The sequence below is a fragment of the Pimephales promelas genome, chromosome 20 (assembly GCF_988280905.1).
Source record: "Pimephales promelas chromosome 20, fPimPro1.hap1.1, whole genome shotgun sequence".
NCBI classification, from domain to species: Eukaryota; Metazoa; Chordata; class Actinopteri; order Cypriniformes; family Leuciscidae; genus Pimephales; species Pimephales promelas.
Genome location: NC_142788.1, coordinates 31,309,056 through 31,325,867, shown reverse-complemented (window position 1 = coordinate 31,325,867; position 16,812 = coordinate 31,309,056). Strand labels below are relative to the sequence as shown.

At 39.6% G+C, this 16,812-nt stretch overlaps 1 protein-coding gene across 1 annotated transcript; it reads right to left on the bottom strand.

The window, feature by feature from the left end:
• Positions 1-6,576: 6,576 nt before the first annotated feature.
• On the bottom strand, positions 6,577-9,851 carry ccn1 (cellular communication network factor 1). Its single transcript, XM_039651418.2, has 5 exons — positions 9,693-9,851; positions 9,019-9,229; positions 8,553-8,894; positions 7,896-8,083; positions 6,577-7,464 (listed from the first exon to the last, which is right to left on the bottom strand). Exons 1-5 carry the CDS (start codon positions 9,738-9,740, stop codon positions 7,162-7,164), a joined length of 1,092 nt encoding a protein of 363 aa, XP_039507352.1. The 5' UTR covers positions 9,741-9,851; the 3' UTR covers positions 6,577-7,161.
• Between the last annotated feature and the right edge of the window lie 6,961 nt (positions 9,852-16,812).

Sequence of the window (16,812 nt, the reverse complement as noted above, 5' to 3'; positions counted from 1 at the left end):
AAAAATTTAGTTTTTGCATAAAACAAGCAAAATAATCTGCCAATGGGGTGAGAAAAATAATTTTTATATTTTTCTCTCCCCATTGCCACATAATTTTAGCTTTTTTTTAAGCATCAACTCACTTCATTTTAATTAATTCTCCAAGAAAACAGGACATAATATCTCATGTAATTTTACTCATCTAGTAAATGCATCTTGATTGAAGTATTTGAAGTATTTTTAGATATTTGGACTGGAAACGAGACAGAAACACTGAGTAAGAAGAGCATGTTTGCAGTGTTTATAGTGCTGCGGGTCACAGAACGATCCTGATATCCAGACCGTAGATGATAAGGCTTCGGATATGACTCCAGATTAAGATAACAGCAGAACTGTTTCTGTTTTGTCTGTTTAAGCGCTGATATGTTATACATTTTAATCGCTGATAAGTGCTATCACACGGCGTTGTGTTCATAGAGATGGACAAACACACAAACGATCTAATTTTGCAGAACTAATGGAAATAGGAAATAATGTTAAATCAGCAGTTACAAATATAACAAAATTTGTTAGCCTGCCTTCTTATTTGGAGATCAGAAAACATAACCGCTATCTCAAGATTGTTACACTTCAGATATACACGCATTTTTTTTTTTCGACATACTTTTTTTGGGCAAACATTTGTGTAATTATATAGAAATATTTCTATGCCAAGTGCCTCTAATAAACTTCTGCATCTGTTTGTGAATGTTGCCAGATTTGAGTCTTCACCGTTGTTAACTAAAAGAGAAAACGTTTTCATCGTTCATTTACACACCAACAGCGTTTTGAGGGCCTGAAAATAAACATTTTTTTAAAGCAATACCGTTGTCGTCTCGGTGTAAACCATTGTTATTTTTTCAACAAGAAACACATTCACTATTTTTTTAAATTACTGTACAGTTATTCTATTTTATTATTGTTTTTGTTTATTATTTGTTTATAATAAATTATGTTTATTTAAATCAAAATCTATTCTAATCATATGATGTGTGTGTGTGTATATATATATATATATATAATTTAGTTAAATCTTTTTTACTTGAATAATTAGAATAAGAGTAAATTTTCTCTAAACATTTCCACGCACCCTAGTTTTAAAATTGCTATTTTGAATATACATAATCTGTTTTGTTGTTGTTGTTGTTGTTTTGCACATTGCATCAACGTCTAACTAATAGATATCATTATATACTTTCCCAGTTGATTGATTAGTTTTAAGAATTGCTTAGAGATGTTATGTTGAAATATGCAACTGAGGCATTATCTATTTAAATATGCATTAATATACATATAATTCCAGAAAAAAAATCTGAACATTGGATAAAGCTTAATACACAAGTATTGTTTTTTTTTGTTGACATATTACAGTTAAAGGTTTTTACTGATGGGATTTTGGATTTCTCTTTTTCTCACTGCATAAATCAGAAAATACTGTCAACACTGTCAAAAAAATTAATTTTCACCATTTTTAGGAATAAATTGTTGTATAAAACCTGGCGATTGATATATGAACAAACCCTTCAGTAAAAACCTTCAGAATATAGACAGGAATAAATCTCTAAGTTTTGGTGTTTATAACTGCAGCAGAAGTGGAGGAAAACTCTTTTTTATAATCATACAGCCTTTAAAGTTATGCATCGTAATTGAAATCTACATACACAAATAGAAAGTTCAATAAAAGCAACACTTAACGGTATTTATTACTAGTTTAAAACAACACTATGAAATGCCAAATAGCCCAAAAACTCAGTGAAATGATGCATGAGAAATAGTTTTTTGCCTGTATGTCTCGCCTAGAGAAAATCACAATTTTTAGCGTCAGCGTGCATCTCTAGTTTTAGTTTTATTTCAGGATAACAGTTGATTTTGATCATATGATGAAACTACAAAACTCCCTGAAATATAAGAGGAATTGATGATGTCAGCTAAAAAAGGAGAGTCGTTTCATTATGATTTGTTTCCCCATATGGATAACGTACATTGACGAATCTTTTTAAATAAGACCAGAACATGAAGTAGTGTCCTTTTAGACTTCAGGTTGACTGAAATGTGTTTACTGGTGTATCTGAGGGCATGAGCCGTGATGTTTTCTATCTATGGACTCCAGAACAATGTGTGTTTCCACCGGATGTGTGTTTGTAGAGCGATGAGAGTGTGTTCTGCCCATCACGGGTGAGATTAAGCTGTTTTACGCTGAAACGATCTCCATCATCACGCCCGAACGAGCGTTATCCAGAACAGACAGAGAAACCCACAGTAAAACAGGCTGGCTAATAGATGAGCTGCAGTTAGATCTGGTTTAGATGAACCGCACCGTCAGTCTCAGACAGGACAAGCTGTGTTTTAGTACATTGGGTCCTGTAAGCATTAATTTGGCCCAGAGATAATCTGTTGTCTCAGTACAAACTTTGTTTGTTTGCCAGCAGAATGATACATGAACAGATTGTTTGAAGGTCTTTCTTGTGGAAACATTTTTGTTTAAATATTTCAACTTGTAATTCAGTTTCTCAAATATGTGGCTTGGGCTTCGTGTCGTGTGTAATTGCTAGGGATCGCACCGATATGAACATTTTGACCGATAATTCGCTATATTTGAAAGCCGATAACCGATATATTGTCCGATAAATCTAAATCCAAATTTATATGTACTTTTTTAGAGCCTGATTGCAAAAAAAGTTTCACCAGTAAAAGCCAATCTAATTTTATAAAGCCGATATCACGGCACGTAACTGTATTTTCCTTATTTGAAGTGATTCCAATCATATTTCAATCAATTTAAAGCCATCATGTTGAACAGCGTGCATCCGCAGCGTCTCAGCTGGAGGAAATAATACATTATTTATCGGCTTTAATATATCGGACACATTTTCGATACCGATAACATTTTAAACTGACGTATATCGGCTAGGGACGGGCAACGGTTAATCGCGATTAATCGCATCCAAAATAAAAGTTTGTGTTTACATGATATATGTGTGTGTAGTCTGTATAATTAATTTGTTTAATATAAAAACCCACACATGCATGTATATATTTAAGAAAAATGGGTTATTATTAATATATCAAATATTTATATTTATATATAATATTAATTGTGAATAAATATATATATATATATAATATATACATGCACATATTTCTCAAATATATACAGTACATGCATGTGTGGGTATTTATATATACAAATTAATTATACACACTACACACACATATATTATGTAAACCCAAACTTTTATTTTGGATGCGATTAATCGTGATTAATCGTTGCCCATCCCTAATATCGGCCGATACTGTGCCGATATATCGTGCGTCCTTAGAAATTGCATTTGCTGACTCCCATTGCTTTAGAAAATCAGATGCATGCTGGGAATGTCTTCAGAAGAGTTTGTCTTATTAGTGGTCTTTGTATATTACTGTACTTCATTTCAAGTGTTATTATTATACTCGTGTAGCTGTTAGGCCAGATGTTTCGCTTGCATAAGTTACTCTAAAAGTCATTGTCTGCGCTGCAGATCATCGTTCTTGGACTCGACTGTTGTTCAATAATAATAAGCGTGTGTTCTTGCCCAATATGAACATGATCTGTGCAGCTGCTGCCCTTCATATAAAGCATATAGTGTCTGTTTGTTTTGACCTTCTGCAAAAAACTGCTTTTCTTACTCAGTGTTTCTGTCTCGTTTCCAGTCCAAATATCAAACATTTCTTAATTCAACATGCATTTACTAAAGCAGTAAAAAAAAACTTGTTTTCTGGGGAAATAAATACAAATGAAGTGAGTTGATGCTTAAAACAAGAAAAATGATCTGCCAATGGTGTGAGAGAAATGATGTTTCTGTTTGAATTAAGATTATTTTTCTCGCTCCATTGGCAGATAATTGAGCTTTTTTTAAGCATCAACTCACTTCATTTTGATTAATTCGTCTGGAAAACGAGACATGATAGCTAATGTCTTTTACTCATCTAGTAAATGCATCTTGATTTAAGAATTTCTACATATTTGGACTGGAAACAAGACAAAAATACGGAGTAAGAAAAGCATTTTTTGCGGTTGTGGGCCTGGCTCTCGAACCCTTTTCCACAGACAGCAGCACTAACGCTTCATTTCCCCATCAAAGAGCGCTTTGTTTGAGCAGATAAACAGACGTGTTTGCCTCTCCGCTGACGCCTTCTCTGGAGCACAGGCTAATTTTCATTCAGTTCATCATTACCGCTTATGTAACGCTGTCTGCGGCATGTCGTCATTGCTTACATCCAGCGCCTGTGTGAGATGAGGTGTGTGTCAAGGCTAGTTAAGCCCTCTAATAGTGACTATTCCCCAAACTCTGTCTTTGGCAGCGTGTCTCACACACCCGTTTAGTCTCACTCGAGCTATTCATCATCGCACACAGACTCTCTCCAGCATGTTCTCAAGACACATGGATATGCAATTTTCCAAATGTGTGAGATGTTCTGTTACTTTTAGTGATCAGATGCACCATTTTGACCCCCAAAAATGAACATTTTGTTATTTATTTTAATCCTTGCACTCTTTAATGGGAATCGATGGTACCTTTAACATCCATTGGAACTTTTCCATTGCACAAAATGTGTAGTGAAAAAGGTTCTTAAGATTGAAATATTCTTTGCACAAGTTGCTTTTAACCAGAAGGTTCTCTGGGAAACTCAAACTGGTGGTATTGTGAAAACCCACTTTATTTTTAAGTGTTTGTTGATCAGCCGTGCAATGAAAGTCAATGGGCTCCAATGTTGTTGGACCTCAGGTACAGGAACCACATGATTGGTAAATAATGACAGAATTAACATTTTTGGCTGGACTGGTCCTTAAATATAAAGGTTCTTTATTGGCATCGATGAAGAACCTTTAACATCCATGGCACTTTTCCAATGCACAAAAGGCTCTTTATATTGGAAAAAAAGTTTTTAAGATTGAAATAATTGTTTGCACTACTAGGTCTTTTAAGAGTTTTTCACCAAAACGTCATTTGGGAAATTCAATCTGCGGCGAAATCCCACTTTTGGAACCTTTTTTTAAGTGCATGTTGATCAAAACCTTAAAGAAGCCGTGCAATGTTGTTGGACCTCAACGTTCTTCAAAATGTCTTGCATACAGAAATGCATGAAACCACATGATTGGTAAATAATGGCCGAATTTTTATTTTTGGCTGGACTGTCCCTTTAAAACATTCGGCAGCTCTTTATTTCTCCACTAGGGGTCATCATTGAAATGACGGACAGTTAAACCCCAATAAGGGACCCATTTGACGAGGACTTGATTATGCATTTGAACCTCCTCTGAATGGACTCATCATAAAGTGCGTGCACGTTTGTCGAAGCTGTTTCATAAACACACCATTAAAACGACTGTTTTCATTCCACTTGACTTCTTTCTTATCAGTCTTATTTGTGTTTGTCATTTTAGTCCTTTTTTTAGTCATATCTCAAGGAAACGTCTGGAGCTCTGTCCTCCTCAGATAAAAACCGCTTAAAGGCCTCCATGGTGTGACATAACCATCCGTTTGTGTTCCCGGTGTCCGTTGGGATGTCATGAAACCCAGCTTGCTCGAGGACAGGATCTCTGTTCTTTCAGAAGTGGCATATTTTTAGCAGAAAGGCCCAAACTGAGCAAGCTGCTTCCAAATATTTTCCAACATCTGCCGACCATCTGCATTCCTCAGCTGGATCAAACCTCACTGGAAATATATCACTCTCCAGATGATGCGGGTTTAGTATTTTTGTCTGGTTTCCAAAAGCATTTTTTTTGCCGTGCAGGGAAGATGGACAGATGCCCTCCAAGATCTGGCCTACTTAATGCATGATTACGGCGTTATGAAAGTCTCAGATCGAAGATAAGATCGATATTCATTTAACCCATGTGCGATGTCTAAACAACAAGTGCATGAATGGCGTGTTGAGGAGTTATATAAAAGTTAAAGCATTAAGACCACCTCTTCCATGTGATGTTTTAGTCCCGAAAGCTCCTGTAAACACAGACTGGAGCTCCATTTGGAAAAGCACTCAAGATTCTGGGCGTAGCTCCATGTTTTCTGCTATTGCTGGGTCTCTTAATGAACGAGTCTCAGGTTTTATTGTGGGACGTGAGTTCCCCAATAGCATTCCATTCAACAGAGATAAAGAGCGAGAGTTGTTATATAACCATCCCTTCATTCAATCAAAGATTGTTTCCCAATTCCCATTCCATGAGCATTCAACGACTCGACTCGAGGTGTTCAGTTCATAAATAAATCTTTTATTTGTAACATATAAAATTAGATCATTTTACACTTTATTCCAGTATGACAATGTTCAAATAAAAGAGCTACATTTGTGATAAATAATATTAATAACAACAATAAAACATTCATTCAACCTTATTTGATCGTGTCGTGGAGTTGGATTCCATTAGCTGCCAAACACTGAGGATGCGTTCGCCCACGTCAGGAGGGAGCGTTACTGCGGACAAACTCAACCTTCGCCAGGTTCATAGTCTACCAGTTGTACGTTTAAGCATGTGCATATCTACAATTGGCAATACACACACACACGCACACACAAGTCTACAGTTTTGGTTCATGTTTTGTTATTTAGACATCAAGATATACATCAGGAATTGTAATATTTACATCTTTTACAGGTTGCTCCGTAACGAAGCTATAAAACGTAGCGCTCCAGTGTGAAGCGAGTCTTTTCCAAAAACGCCGCACTGCAAAAAACGCTGTGTTTTTGTCTCGTTTCCAGGCCAAATATCAAAAAATTCTTCAATGCAGGATGCATTTTCTAGATGAGTAAAATGACACAAGATGTTAGGTCCTGTTTTCTGGGGAATTAATCAATGAAGTGTCAACAGATTCAAATTCGAACCGTTAATTTGTATTTCCCCATAAAACAAGACTTAACATCTAATGTGGTTTTATTGCTTTAGTAAATGCATCTTGATTTAAGAAACGTTTCATATGTGGACTGGAAACGAGGCCAAAATACGGAGTACGAAAAGTGTTTTTTGCAGTGCGACAGGCCTCAGCAAACAGTGCACTTCAAAGTCCCCGTAATGTAAATCCGTAATTCCGTGGGAATCTCGTTACATCAGGAGTCGATTGGCCGGCGGACACGCCCCCCCCCCCCCCTTTCGGGTTCCTGGCCCGCTCAGTCTCTGAACTTGTGGATGTCGTTGAAGAGTCTGTAGAAGGGGTAGGACGCGTCGTTGCCTTGGGCGCAGTTATAGGTGCACTTGCAGGACTCGATCATCATGACGTTCTTGTTGAAGGTCTCGCCGTCGTCGCAGCGAAACTTGACTCGGATGGTTCGGGTTTGCTGTGGGCTACAACACCGGCCGTCCACACACGAGCCACAGTATCTGGGCCGATACTTCTTCAGGCTGGAGCATCCGGCGTAAGAGAACTTCACCGGCTGCATCGACTTCTTGGTCCGGTTGCATTTCTTGCCCTTCTGTTGGAGGACGCAAGGATTAGTCTCCTTCATTTATACAGCTTGAGTTATTGAGTTATATGATTCACTTCAATTGCAAAGATTAGTCAATAGGACTGGGACAATATCAATCTATGCATCGTGAATCGAGAATTGATTCCGGATCGATTGTGAGATTTTCCGAATGCATCGATTCTGAGCTTCCGTACTCCAATGCCTTACTTACACCACTTGGACCTTCTATAAAATAATCGTTCATAAAGTTTGAAATGGTTGAAGCGAATTACAAGGTGCGAGTACATTAGCATTATTTGAGCATGCGGTTAAAACTAGCCTAGAGCGCCATCTAGGCTAGCCTCCGAATCGATTCGTTCGGAAAATATTGGAATCGATCCAATGCAAAAATGCACACGATGCAATGCGTTTGTGTTTGTCGGAGGGACGTTGCTCACCTTGAGGCTGGTGTATGGTGATTGGCTGCATGGACGGACTTCGCAGATCCGGGTTTCCTTCACCAGTTTGCAGTCGCCGTTGTCGTTGGTTATTCTGGTGGAGACTCCCGTGCCGCAGGTCTTGGAGCATTGGGACCAGGGTGTGGTCTGAACTATGCACTTCTGGGATTCCAGCTGAGATCGGAATGCTGCGAATAAACAAAGTGCCGTTTAAAACTCGAGTCACACGCACGTCGCTAACGCCAATTCAATGCACGCGTTTTGCAACAAATCCTTCCCTCGAAGCCCTACAATTATACTTCGTTCCCCAAAAATTTCATCCATAACCAGCTCTAAATATTTTTGACGAGCTCATGTGGAAAATAAATAATATAACATGATCTTTCGTGACTCCTAAAGTCAGTTCAGATTCACATTCGCATTTTTTTGTTTACATTTAGAGCATTTTTAGGTTTTCTATGTGCACTGAGGCATTCCAGTCATTCCTATGGGGGTCAACTTGACCCGATGTGTTACTTTGTTGAATTTCAAACGCAAAACTCTTTGAATCGATTACTTTGTGCGAGAAGAGTCATAGGGTCGTGAACACTTTATTTTTCCCAAAATAAATTCCGGGTCACAATGACCCGAGGGAAGGACGAGTGTTAGAGATCTTACCAGCTAGAGATTTGAGTCCAGGCTTCACGTTGGAGATGAGCTCGTTCTTGTTGGTGAGGTCACTCTCGGAGTCGTCAACCACTGGATCGTTGCCAAACTTGTCGGTGGACTCCCGATGCTTCCCGTCGTCGCAGACCCACTCCTCGCAGCATTGCCCCGGCACTTTGACCAGCCTGGGATTGGCGCATCCCAACGTGGGAAGGGAAAGCTCTTGCGGGCAAAGCGGGATGCATCCCACCGCCCCGTCAATGCAAGTGCACTGGTGTTTGCAGTTAGGCTGGAAGCTCTCTCCGTTCTGGTAGATCCTGCTGTTGTACTCGCACGGTCTTCCCTCAGATTTGGCTGTGAGAGAAAGCAAAAGGTAGATTTTAAATCTAATGCTCACATTCCACATGCAGAACTCCCCCCTCCCATCCACACATGCTTTCCATTCAGTGTCTTTTAGCAAGCATAATGAGAAACATACCTCGGCAGATGCCTCTGGTGGCCCCGTGGCTGGCCCCGAAGTTGCACTCGAGACCCTTGGTGTGGTCGCATGGCTCGGTCTTGCTGCAGTCTTCGTTCAGTTGTCTGGCACAGACTTTACAACAACCACAGCCATCCGAGACCAGACTGACTCCAGGAGCGCATTTGGGAAGCTCCTGTGGGCATGAACATGCTGGGCAGCTGGAGAAAGCCTGAGCGGAAAAAAACAGGACACTTTAGTGACTTTCAAGTATGGAAAACCCACTGATGAGAAAAAAAGCTAAAAATGCCCTTTCAATGTCTATGATGGAAAAAGTGATCAGTTGACTTGACTTAATAATTTTAAGGCAATGGGTTTCGTCAATTGTTTTTAAGTAAATAAACGTCATGCCTAATCGAAAAAAAAAATCAACTAGTGTGGCATTATCATTACGTTTATTTACTTAAAACTCATTGCCTTAAAATTGTGAAGTAAATAAACGTCAAATAACTATAAAGTATAAAGTTCGCATAACTTAATTTTTTCAAGTGAGCTCTGAGTTTATTTACTTCACAATTTTAAGGCAAAGGGATTACAAAAAAAACAGTACTCTCCAATGAATGGGTTAACACTCATGTGTATATCATATAACTTCTCTAATAAGCAAGCAAACGAGTAGAATGAAAGTAACTTACCACATTAAAGTGCCCAATAAGGATGACGATAACAGCCCAAGCAAACATCTTCGCTTCTCTGTGTGCTGACGAGTGGTGTATCAAACGAACAGTTAAAGTCCTCGTTCTCGGTTAGTGCTCGTGCGTCTGAAGGCGTTCGCGCTCTGAGGCTGAAGACGCGCGCGACTCCTCTTTTATGCACCAGTGGAGCCTGACGTCACCATCGCTGAACTGTTCCGAAGGAATGCGAGGAATTCTTGGCGCGTTTTCCATCCGAGCTAAGCACCACCCTGTCTAACTTTCTTCTTTTTTTCTCTCTCTCACTTAAATGAATTTTCCCCTCTCACTGAACACATTTTTTTTACTGTTTCCCCCACCTATATTTCTCTTCCCCCTTCTCTCTCTCGCTGCCCTTCACGCTTCCTTTTGGGTTTGCGTAAAGTTAATGCCTAAAGACTTGAATCCATATAATAAAGCGTTCTGATACTCAAATGTGTACAGAAGATATTGTGTTTAGCATTTTAAGGAGACTGACATGCTGTAGTAAGTGTGCGAATTATATTGTATTCATATTGAGGTTCAAAATGTCTTTTATCTTACCATTATATTGGTAACTCATTAAATCAATAATTTAACTCATTCTCCCATTAAAGCAACGTGTGTGGTAACCTAAAGTGTGTGTGTGTGTGTTTGGGGGGTTAATTTTAAGTATTATTTAACCAGCATCATCTTACTAACCTCGTGTATTTTGGCTAACGTCATGTAAAAGTTATTAGCCTTATTACTCGGCACAGAAATATTTGGTCTCCCCCAGGGGTCTATTATTGGCGTTACGCGCGCGCGTCAACCATAAATGAATGCTCGGCGCGCGCGCGCGTTCCCTTGTTCAGATCAGCCACGCGCTTTGGGGAGTTGTATCAATCCTAAAACATCCTTTTTAGAAAGACAAATGCTTAAAAACTCATCTGTGCCATCATGCGCCCGATTCTGTGCGCGTTTGAGACGATCCGAAGTCAAACTTTACGGCTTCTATTTTTGGCTCAGCTCGCTCCTCTCTCTTGACTCAACAGCTCGAAGTGCTTCCAGATGTGGAGCCTGATTCCAGACGTAACAATATTACCATATTTGGTCTGGGCAGTAGCTTGCATTATTAACATTTCTGCTGGAGTTATCCAACCACAAAGCATTCCTGACAGCTTAAAGGGTCCCTGCATATGCTCTCCGTGGAGGAAATTCCTCCGGATAATTTAATATGCATGCAGTCTGTCCATCACAAAGTGAAAGAAAAAGTGCATCCAGTTTTCCACATAAGATGTTCAAATAAAAAAAGAAAAGTGCACTGTTTTTGTCTGAGATTCCAAATAAGTGGCAGTATTCCACCGAAAATCAAGAGATTAGAAGTGTGAGAGCAAGCGAATGCACAATATAGCTCTATCCACAGGCTCTCGGACAGCACAAGTGTGTGGACACCGAGGCGTCCTGATGGAGAACGCTTGGCACCTGGAATCAGATCCTGCTCATATCTCAGGTATGGTTTACTCTAACGTCTTCATGGGCTGTGTGTGTGTAGCTGGTGTTCTTGCATGTGTGTGTTGTGATTGAGATCCCTGTGGTTAAACTGGTTTTAGTGGATTTTTCCCAGATTGCGACACTAGATGGTGATGTCCTGTGTCATTGTAGTAAAGATGAGTGTTTGACACAATCGTATGTTCTGGTTAAGCTACTTTGAAAATGAATGCACTACAATATTGCGTTATGTAGTAGCTTTTTCAGAAATGTAATACGTTACATTACTTTTGCGTTACTTTTTCTCCCCTGGGCTGATAACAATAAGTGCTATTTTTGGGCAAATTACACACCAAAGGTGAAATGATTAATCTTCAGGCTCAATGAAGTGCTAAATCCAATGCAAATTTAAAAAGTCATTTTTAGTAGTCAATATAAAGGAGATTGGTCAATAAAGTGAGATTAAATGCATGCAAATATTTGTTTTGTTTGTTTGCGTAGCATGATTTTGCATTTGACTGATTTTATTCATTTTAAGGAATATTGAATATTTTTTGAGCAAGTGAGATGAGTAAATGCACGCTCACATTTATAGTCTTGAACTACAATAACCATCATGTTCACACACACGTTTTTCTCAACATGAAGACGAGAGCTGTCAACTTGCTTTACTTTGAAAACTAACTGAGATATTTTGTTGTAAATTTCAAAGGTAATGCGCTGCTTTACTAGTTACTTGAAATAGTTATTGATTACATAACTTGTAAAGTTACGTTGCATTACTTGTAGTGCGTTTCCCCCAGCACTGCTGGTTACCATGACTGGGTAAAATCGCATTTTAAAACATGCAAGTGGATATATACCTCTGCTGGAAAATCCAGTTTTAAGAACATGATAGCACTTTTATTAGAACTTGCATTGGCTTTAGTTCGTCTTGGACCAGAAGCACAGCATCTGAAGCTGGTCAAGCTGTTTTGAATGAAACATGGTGTTATGTTTTATTTTTTAATGACCGGCCATGTTTCAAACACTGTTACCAGCCCAACAGTTGACGCATGAGGCCTGGGAAGAGTGTCGAAGAGCATGTCCATTTCTCAGCCAATCACCTGAGCTGTAAATGCTGGAAAATGACATCATGGTAATGCTGATTGGCTTTTACTATTGACTATTACGTGAATGCTTTTAAACGACTCTCAGTGACTAAAGATGATCTTTATACAGTCCAATGGCTTTAAAAACCCAAAACGCTTGGTTTATTAGTTTAAGCTATCGGTTTTATCACCATTGTTTATCCTTTGAAACCAGACTTCTTTGTTTGATATGCCACTTGCTAAATGGTAATGAAAGGTAAGCTGCTTCACTGATTTTTTTATTTTTTATTTGTGTGATTTTAGGGGTTAAAATACTTTTTAAGGCCACTGTATGTCAGGTGATATGTGTCATCATTTCCCAATATGGATCTAGGTGGTTACTATGCGTTGCTAGTATATTCTGAGTGGTTACTAAACATTGCTAGTATGTTCTGGGTGGTTACTAGGCGTTGCTAGTATGTTCTGGGTGGTTACAAGGTGTTGTCTGTTGCTATGGTGTTCTGAGTGGTTACTAGGCATTGCTAGTATGTTCTGGGTGGTTATTAGGTGTTGCTAGGGCATTCTGAGTGGGTTACTAGGCGTTTCTAGGATGTTCTGGTTGGTTACTAGGTATTGCTAGGGCATTCTGAGTGGTTACTAGGCGTTGCTAGGATGTTCTGGGTGGTTACTAGGTGTTGCTAGGGCGTTCTGAGTGGTTAATAGGCGTTGCTAGGATGTTCTGGGTGTTTACTAGTTGTTGTGGTTGCTAGGATGTTTTGGGTGGTTTACTAGGCGTTGCTAGGGTGTTCTAGATAGTTACTAGGTTTTGCCTGGGTATTTTAAGCAGGTTACTAGGCATTGATAAGATGTTCTGGGTGGTTACTAGGCATTGCTAGTAAGTTTTGAATGTCTAATAGGCAGTGCTAGGATGTTCTGGGTGGTTACTAGGTGTTGCTAGGTGTTTCTATGATGTTCTGGTGGTTACTAGGCATTGATAGAATGTTATGGGTGGTTACTAGGCATTGCTAGGGTATTTTGGATGGTTACTAGGTGTTGCTATGGTGTTCTGAGTGGTTACTAGGCGGTGCTGGGATGTTCCGGGCACTTACTAAACTGTTGCTATGTGGTTGCTAAGGGATTCCGAAAGACTAAATGAAATGAACTGCTATGATGCAAGGGTATTCTGGGTGGTTACTAGGCTGTTGCTAGGTAGTTGCTAAGAGGTTATGAAAGCCCAGAAAAATAACTGTAAGATTCTAGCGTGTTCTGAGTGGTTACTTATCTGTTGCTAGGTGGTTGCTAAGAGGTTATGAAAGAAAATCTAACTATATGATGCTTGTGTGTTCTGAGTGGTGACTAAGCTGTTGCTAAGGGGTTCTGAAAGACTGGGAAAATAACTGTTATGATGCTGGAATGTTCTAGGAAAGTACTTGGCTGTTGCTAGGCTGTTGCTAAGGGCTTACTTTTTGGTGCTACTATACGTATAAGTGATCTGGGTTGTTATTTTGTCACTGCGTTGTGTTTCCTCTCAGTGTTTGAGGTCAAATGAAGTGTCCAGTGAGAACGTGAGCTCATGAAGGGTTGACATCTGTTCGGGCGCGGGGCTTTAGGAAACAGTGCTGTCATTGTGTTCTCATTTTTCTATTCTGGAATTACACATCCAGGAACCATTACAAGAGCGTTTTTCATTTGTGTCCGCCGCCGCCGCCATGTTGTAATGGCAAACATAATATTTTCCACTTTCTTCCAGGGCTCTTGGAAGTGCGATTGATTACGAACGCATGACTCAAACCCCTCCACATTTCTACATTACGTAACGTGTTATGTTGATTTTACCTCCGGTGTGGAAGTTGTCTCGGATCAGAGAGATGTTATCCAGGTTTTCGGCCCTTGTTTGCTCTGTGGCTTTTCCTCTCATAGCTCACTGAGACCATGCGATGTCATTTCCTGTGTGTGGACTGCAACTAAAATCACACTCGACTCTCCCAGGACCAGCGCTGTCGTTTCAGTGGCAAAACAATCCGAATGTCCTTCAGTACTTTGATGTATAGGCTGTTTTTTTTTTGCTGATGTGGGCTTCTTTTATTGTGGCTAAGCCACTAATTTAAAAGGACAGTTCATCATATTTTCTGGTTTTGGGTCACCTGTCCCTTTAACATCTGTAGGACTGTAGGATTAATTCATAAATTGAGGCGTGGTTAAAAACATGATCATGTCATTATGGTGTTTTTTTGTACTGGGTGGTTACTAGGCTGTTGCTAGGTGGTTGCTAAGTGCTTCTAAAAGCCTAGAAAACCAACTGCTATGATACAAGAGTGTTTTGGGTTGATACTGGGTCGTTGCTAGGGTGTTCTGGCTGGTTACTTGGTCATTGCTAAAGTTGTGTCAACTAGGCTGTTGTTAGATGGTTGCTAGGGGATTCTGAAAGGCAACAAAATAGCTACAATGTTACTAGGGTGTTCTGGATGGTAACTTGATCGTTGCTAGGATGATATGGGTGGGTAATTGCTAGAGTTGCTAGAGTAAGGTAGTCTGGGTGGCTATACTGTCCATTGCTAGGTGGTTGCTAAGGGGTTCTAAAAGCCCATAAAACTAACTGCTTTGATACTAGGGTGTTCTGGGTGGTTACTAGGTCATTGCTACACTCTTAGAAGAAATGTTTCTATTTAGAACCAGAAATGGTTCCATCCCCCGCTTCATATATGGAACTCCAAAACGGTTCTATATAGAACCATTTTTTTGGTAAAAGGTTCAATTGGCCAAGTATGGAACCCCAGGGTTCTATATAGAACCCAGAGGAACCCTTTTTTAAGAGTGTATAGAACCTGTTAGGGGTTCCAAATATGTAGCGCTGATAGAACCTTTTAAGGTTTTATATAGAACCTTTTCTTCTAAGAGTGTAGGGTGGTCTGGATGGTCACTAGGCCATTGCAAGAATAGATTAGTCTGGGTGGCTACTTGACCGTTGCTAGATGGTTGCTAAGGGTTCCTAAAAGCCCAGAAAACTAACTGTTATGATACTAGGGTGTTCTGGCTGGTTACTAGGTTGTTGCTAGGGTGGTCTGGCTGGTTTGTAGGCCATTGCTAAGTTTTGCTAACGGGTTCTGAAAGCCCACAAAACTAACTGCTGTGATGCTAGAGTGTTCTGTGTGGTTATTGAACCATTTCTATGTGGTTGCTAAGGGGCTCTGAATGGTTGTCAGGGTGTTGCTATATGGTGGGGTGAAAGGGTGTTCAGGAAAAGCTCTCCTGTCCTCAAGTATTCATGTATAGCATAAACAGCCAGCTTAATGATAATGCTTAAGAACAAACAATAGTATTACTGATGCTTGCCACTAATAATCTGTGTTTAACCGAATGGAATTTTCCCCTGATGATGAGCTTTGGCCGTTTACACTGGATCAGATACATACTTTAGCCATGACATGTGCTTCCTCCGACTGTAAGGAGAAAGTGTTTATCCTGATGACATTCCACAGACGATCCGGTGAGATCGGAGCCGTTTACAGTCTGGATTCTGAATGAGTTTTGTTCGGAAAAGTTGCTTAGAAACAGAATGAGATCATGAAATCACACAACTCCTAATAAAGCCGCAGAGTTGAAATGGAAAATACGCTGAATAGCAGGAAGATTATGAAGCTTCTCACCCTGGTTTTACAATGGTAACAACAATAAACGTAGATAACGGTGTTGTTCAAATGTAAACTATAGATGGTAAATCTTTAGCACAGTAATGAAACCTAGTGAGCCTGATTTAACCCTCTGGTTTCTTCAAAAATGACATAAAAAATTTTAGTTTGATAATGTTTTTATTTCATATTCAGTATTTTTAGGGGATTTTGGCACTAAATTATATTTACGCAGTATTTATAATCCATTTATTCACTTTTTGAGCATAGACCTTAAGACCTTCATCTGTGGTAAATCTCGAACACTTTAGAGCGCAGACTGAAGTTTGATTTTGTCAAACTCGTTTTAAAAAAGTGAAAGTAAGCGTTCAGTAGATGAGTGTGTTCGGCTGCAGTACCAAACGCTTCCACTAGAGGAAACTCATCACTCATGTCTGACCGCGAGAAACACAAGTGTGACGATTTATTTCAGGACCATCTAACCTTTTCCAATCACATCCATGATTTGTGTGTGTGTTCACACAGCAAGTGAAAGAAACGTTACCACGTTTGGTACCATTTTGATGAAGTAAAAAATGTATTAATTCATTTTTCGGTAAATTTTTTGTTAGTTTGGAAAACAAGCCAGAAACACTGAGGGAAAAGCTAATTTTCTGAGATGTTTGAGATGCACACACACACACACACACACACACACTCAGCAGGTTCTGGAACACTAAGAAGCTCTAGATGTGTGTAAGCGGATGTTATATGATGTTCACGCAGAGAGTGCCGTTATAGAGTGTGTTTAGGCCCCAAAAACCAGCTCCAAAAAGCCTTTGAAGCTCAAAGTACATTCATCTTTTACGGCCCTCCAAGCTGCGAACTCCACAACACACATATGTCCTCTCCGAAGGGGAAGCCGGAGGAATGGAAAAACGCAGGGAAAGAGGGAAG

Excerpts from the sequence above, each read along its gene's own strand:
- ccn1 (XM_039651418.2), bottom strand. The coding sequence starts at position 9,740 with ATGTTTGCTTGGGCTGTTATCGTCATCCTTATTGGGCACTTTAATGTG. Across the intron at positions 8,084-8,552 it reads TGGACTCAAATCTCTAGCTG|CATTCCGATCTCAGCTGGAA; the intron begins GTAAGATCTCTA and ends GTTTATTCGCAG. Across the intron at positions 7,465-7,895 it reads CACCATACACCAGCCTCAAG|AAGGGCAAGAAATGCAACCG; the intron begins GTGAGCAACGTC and ends GTCCTCCAACAG.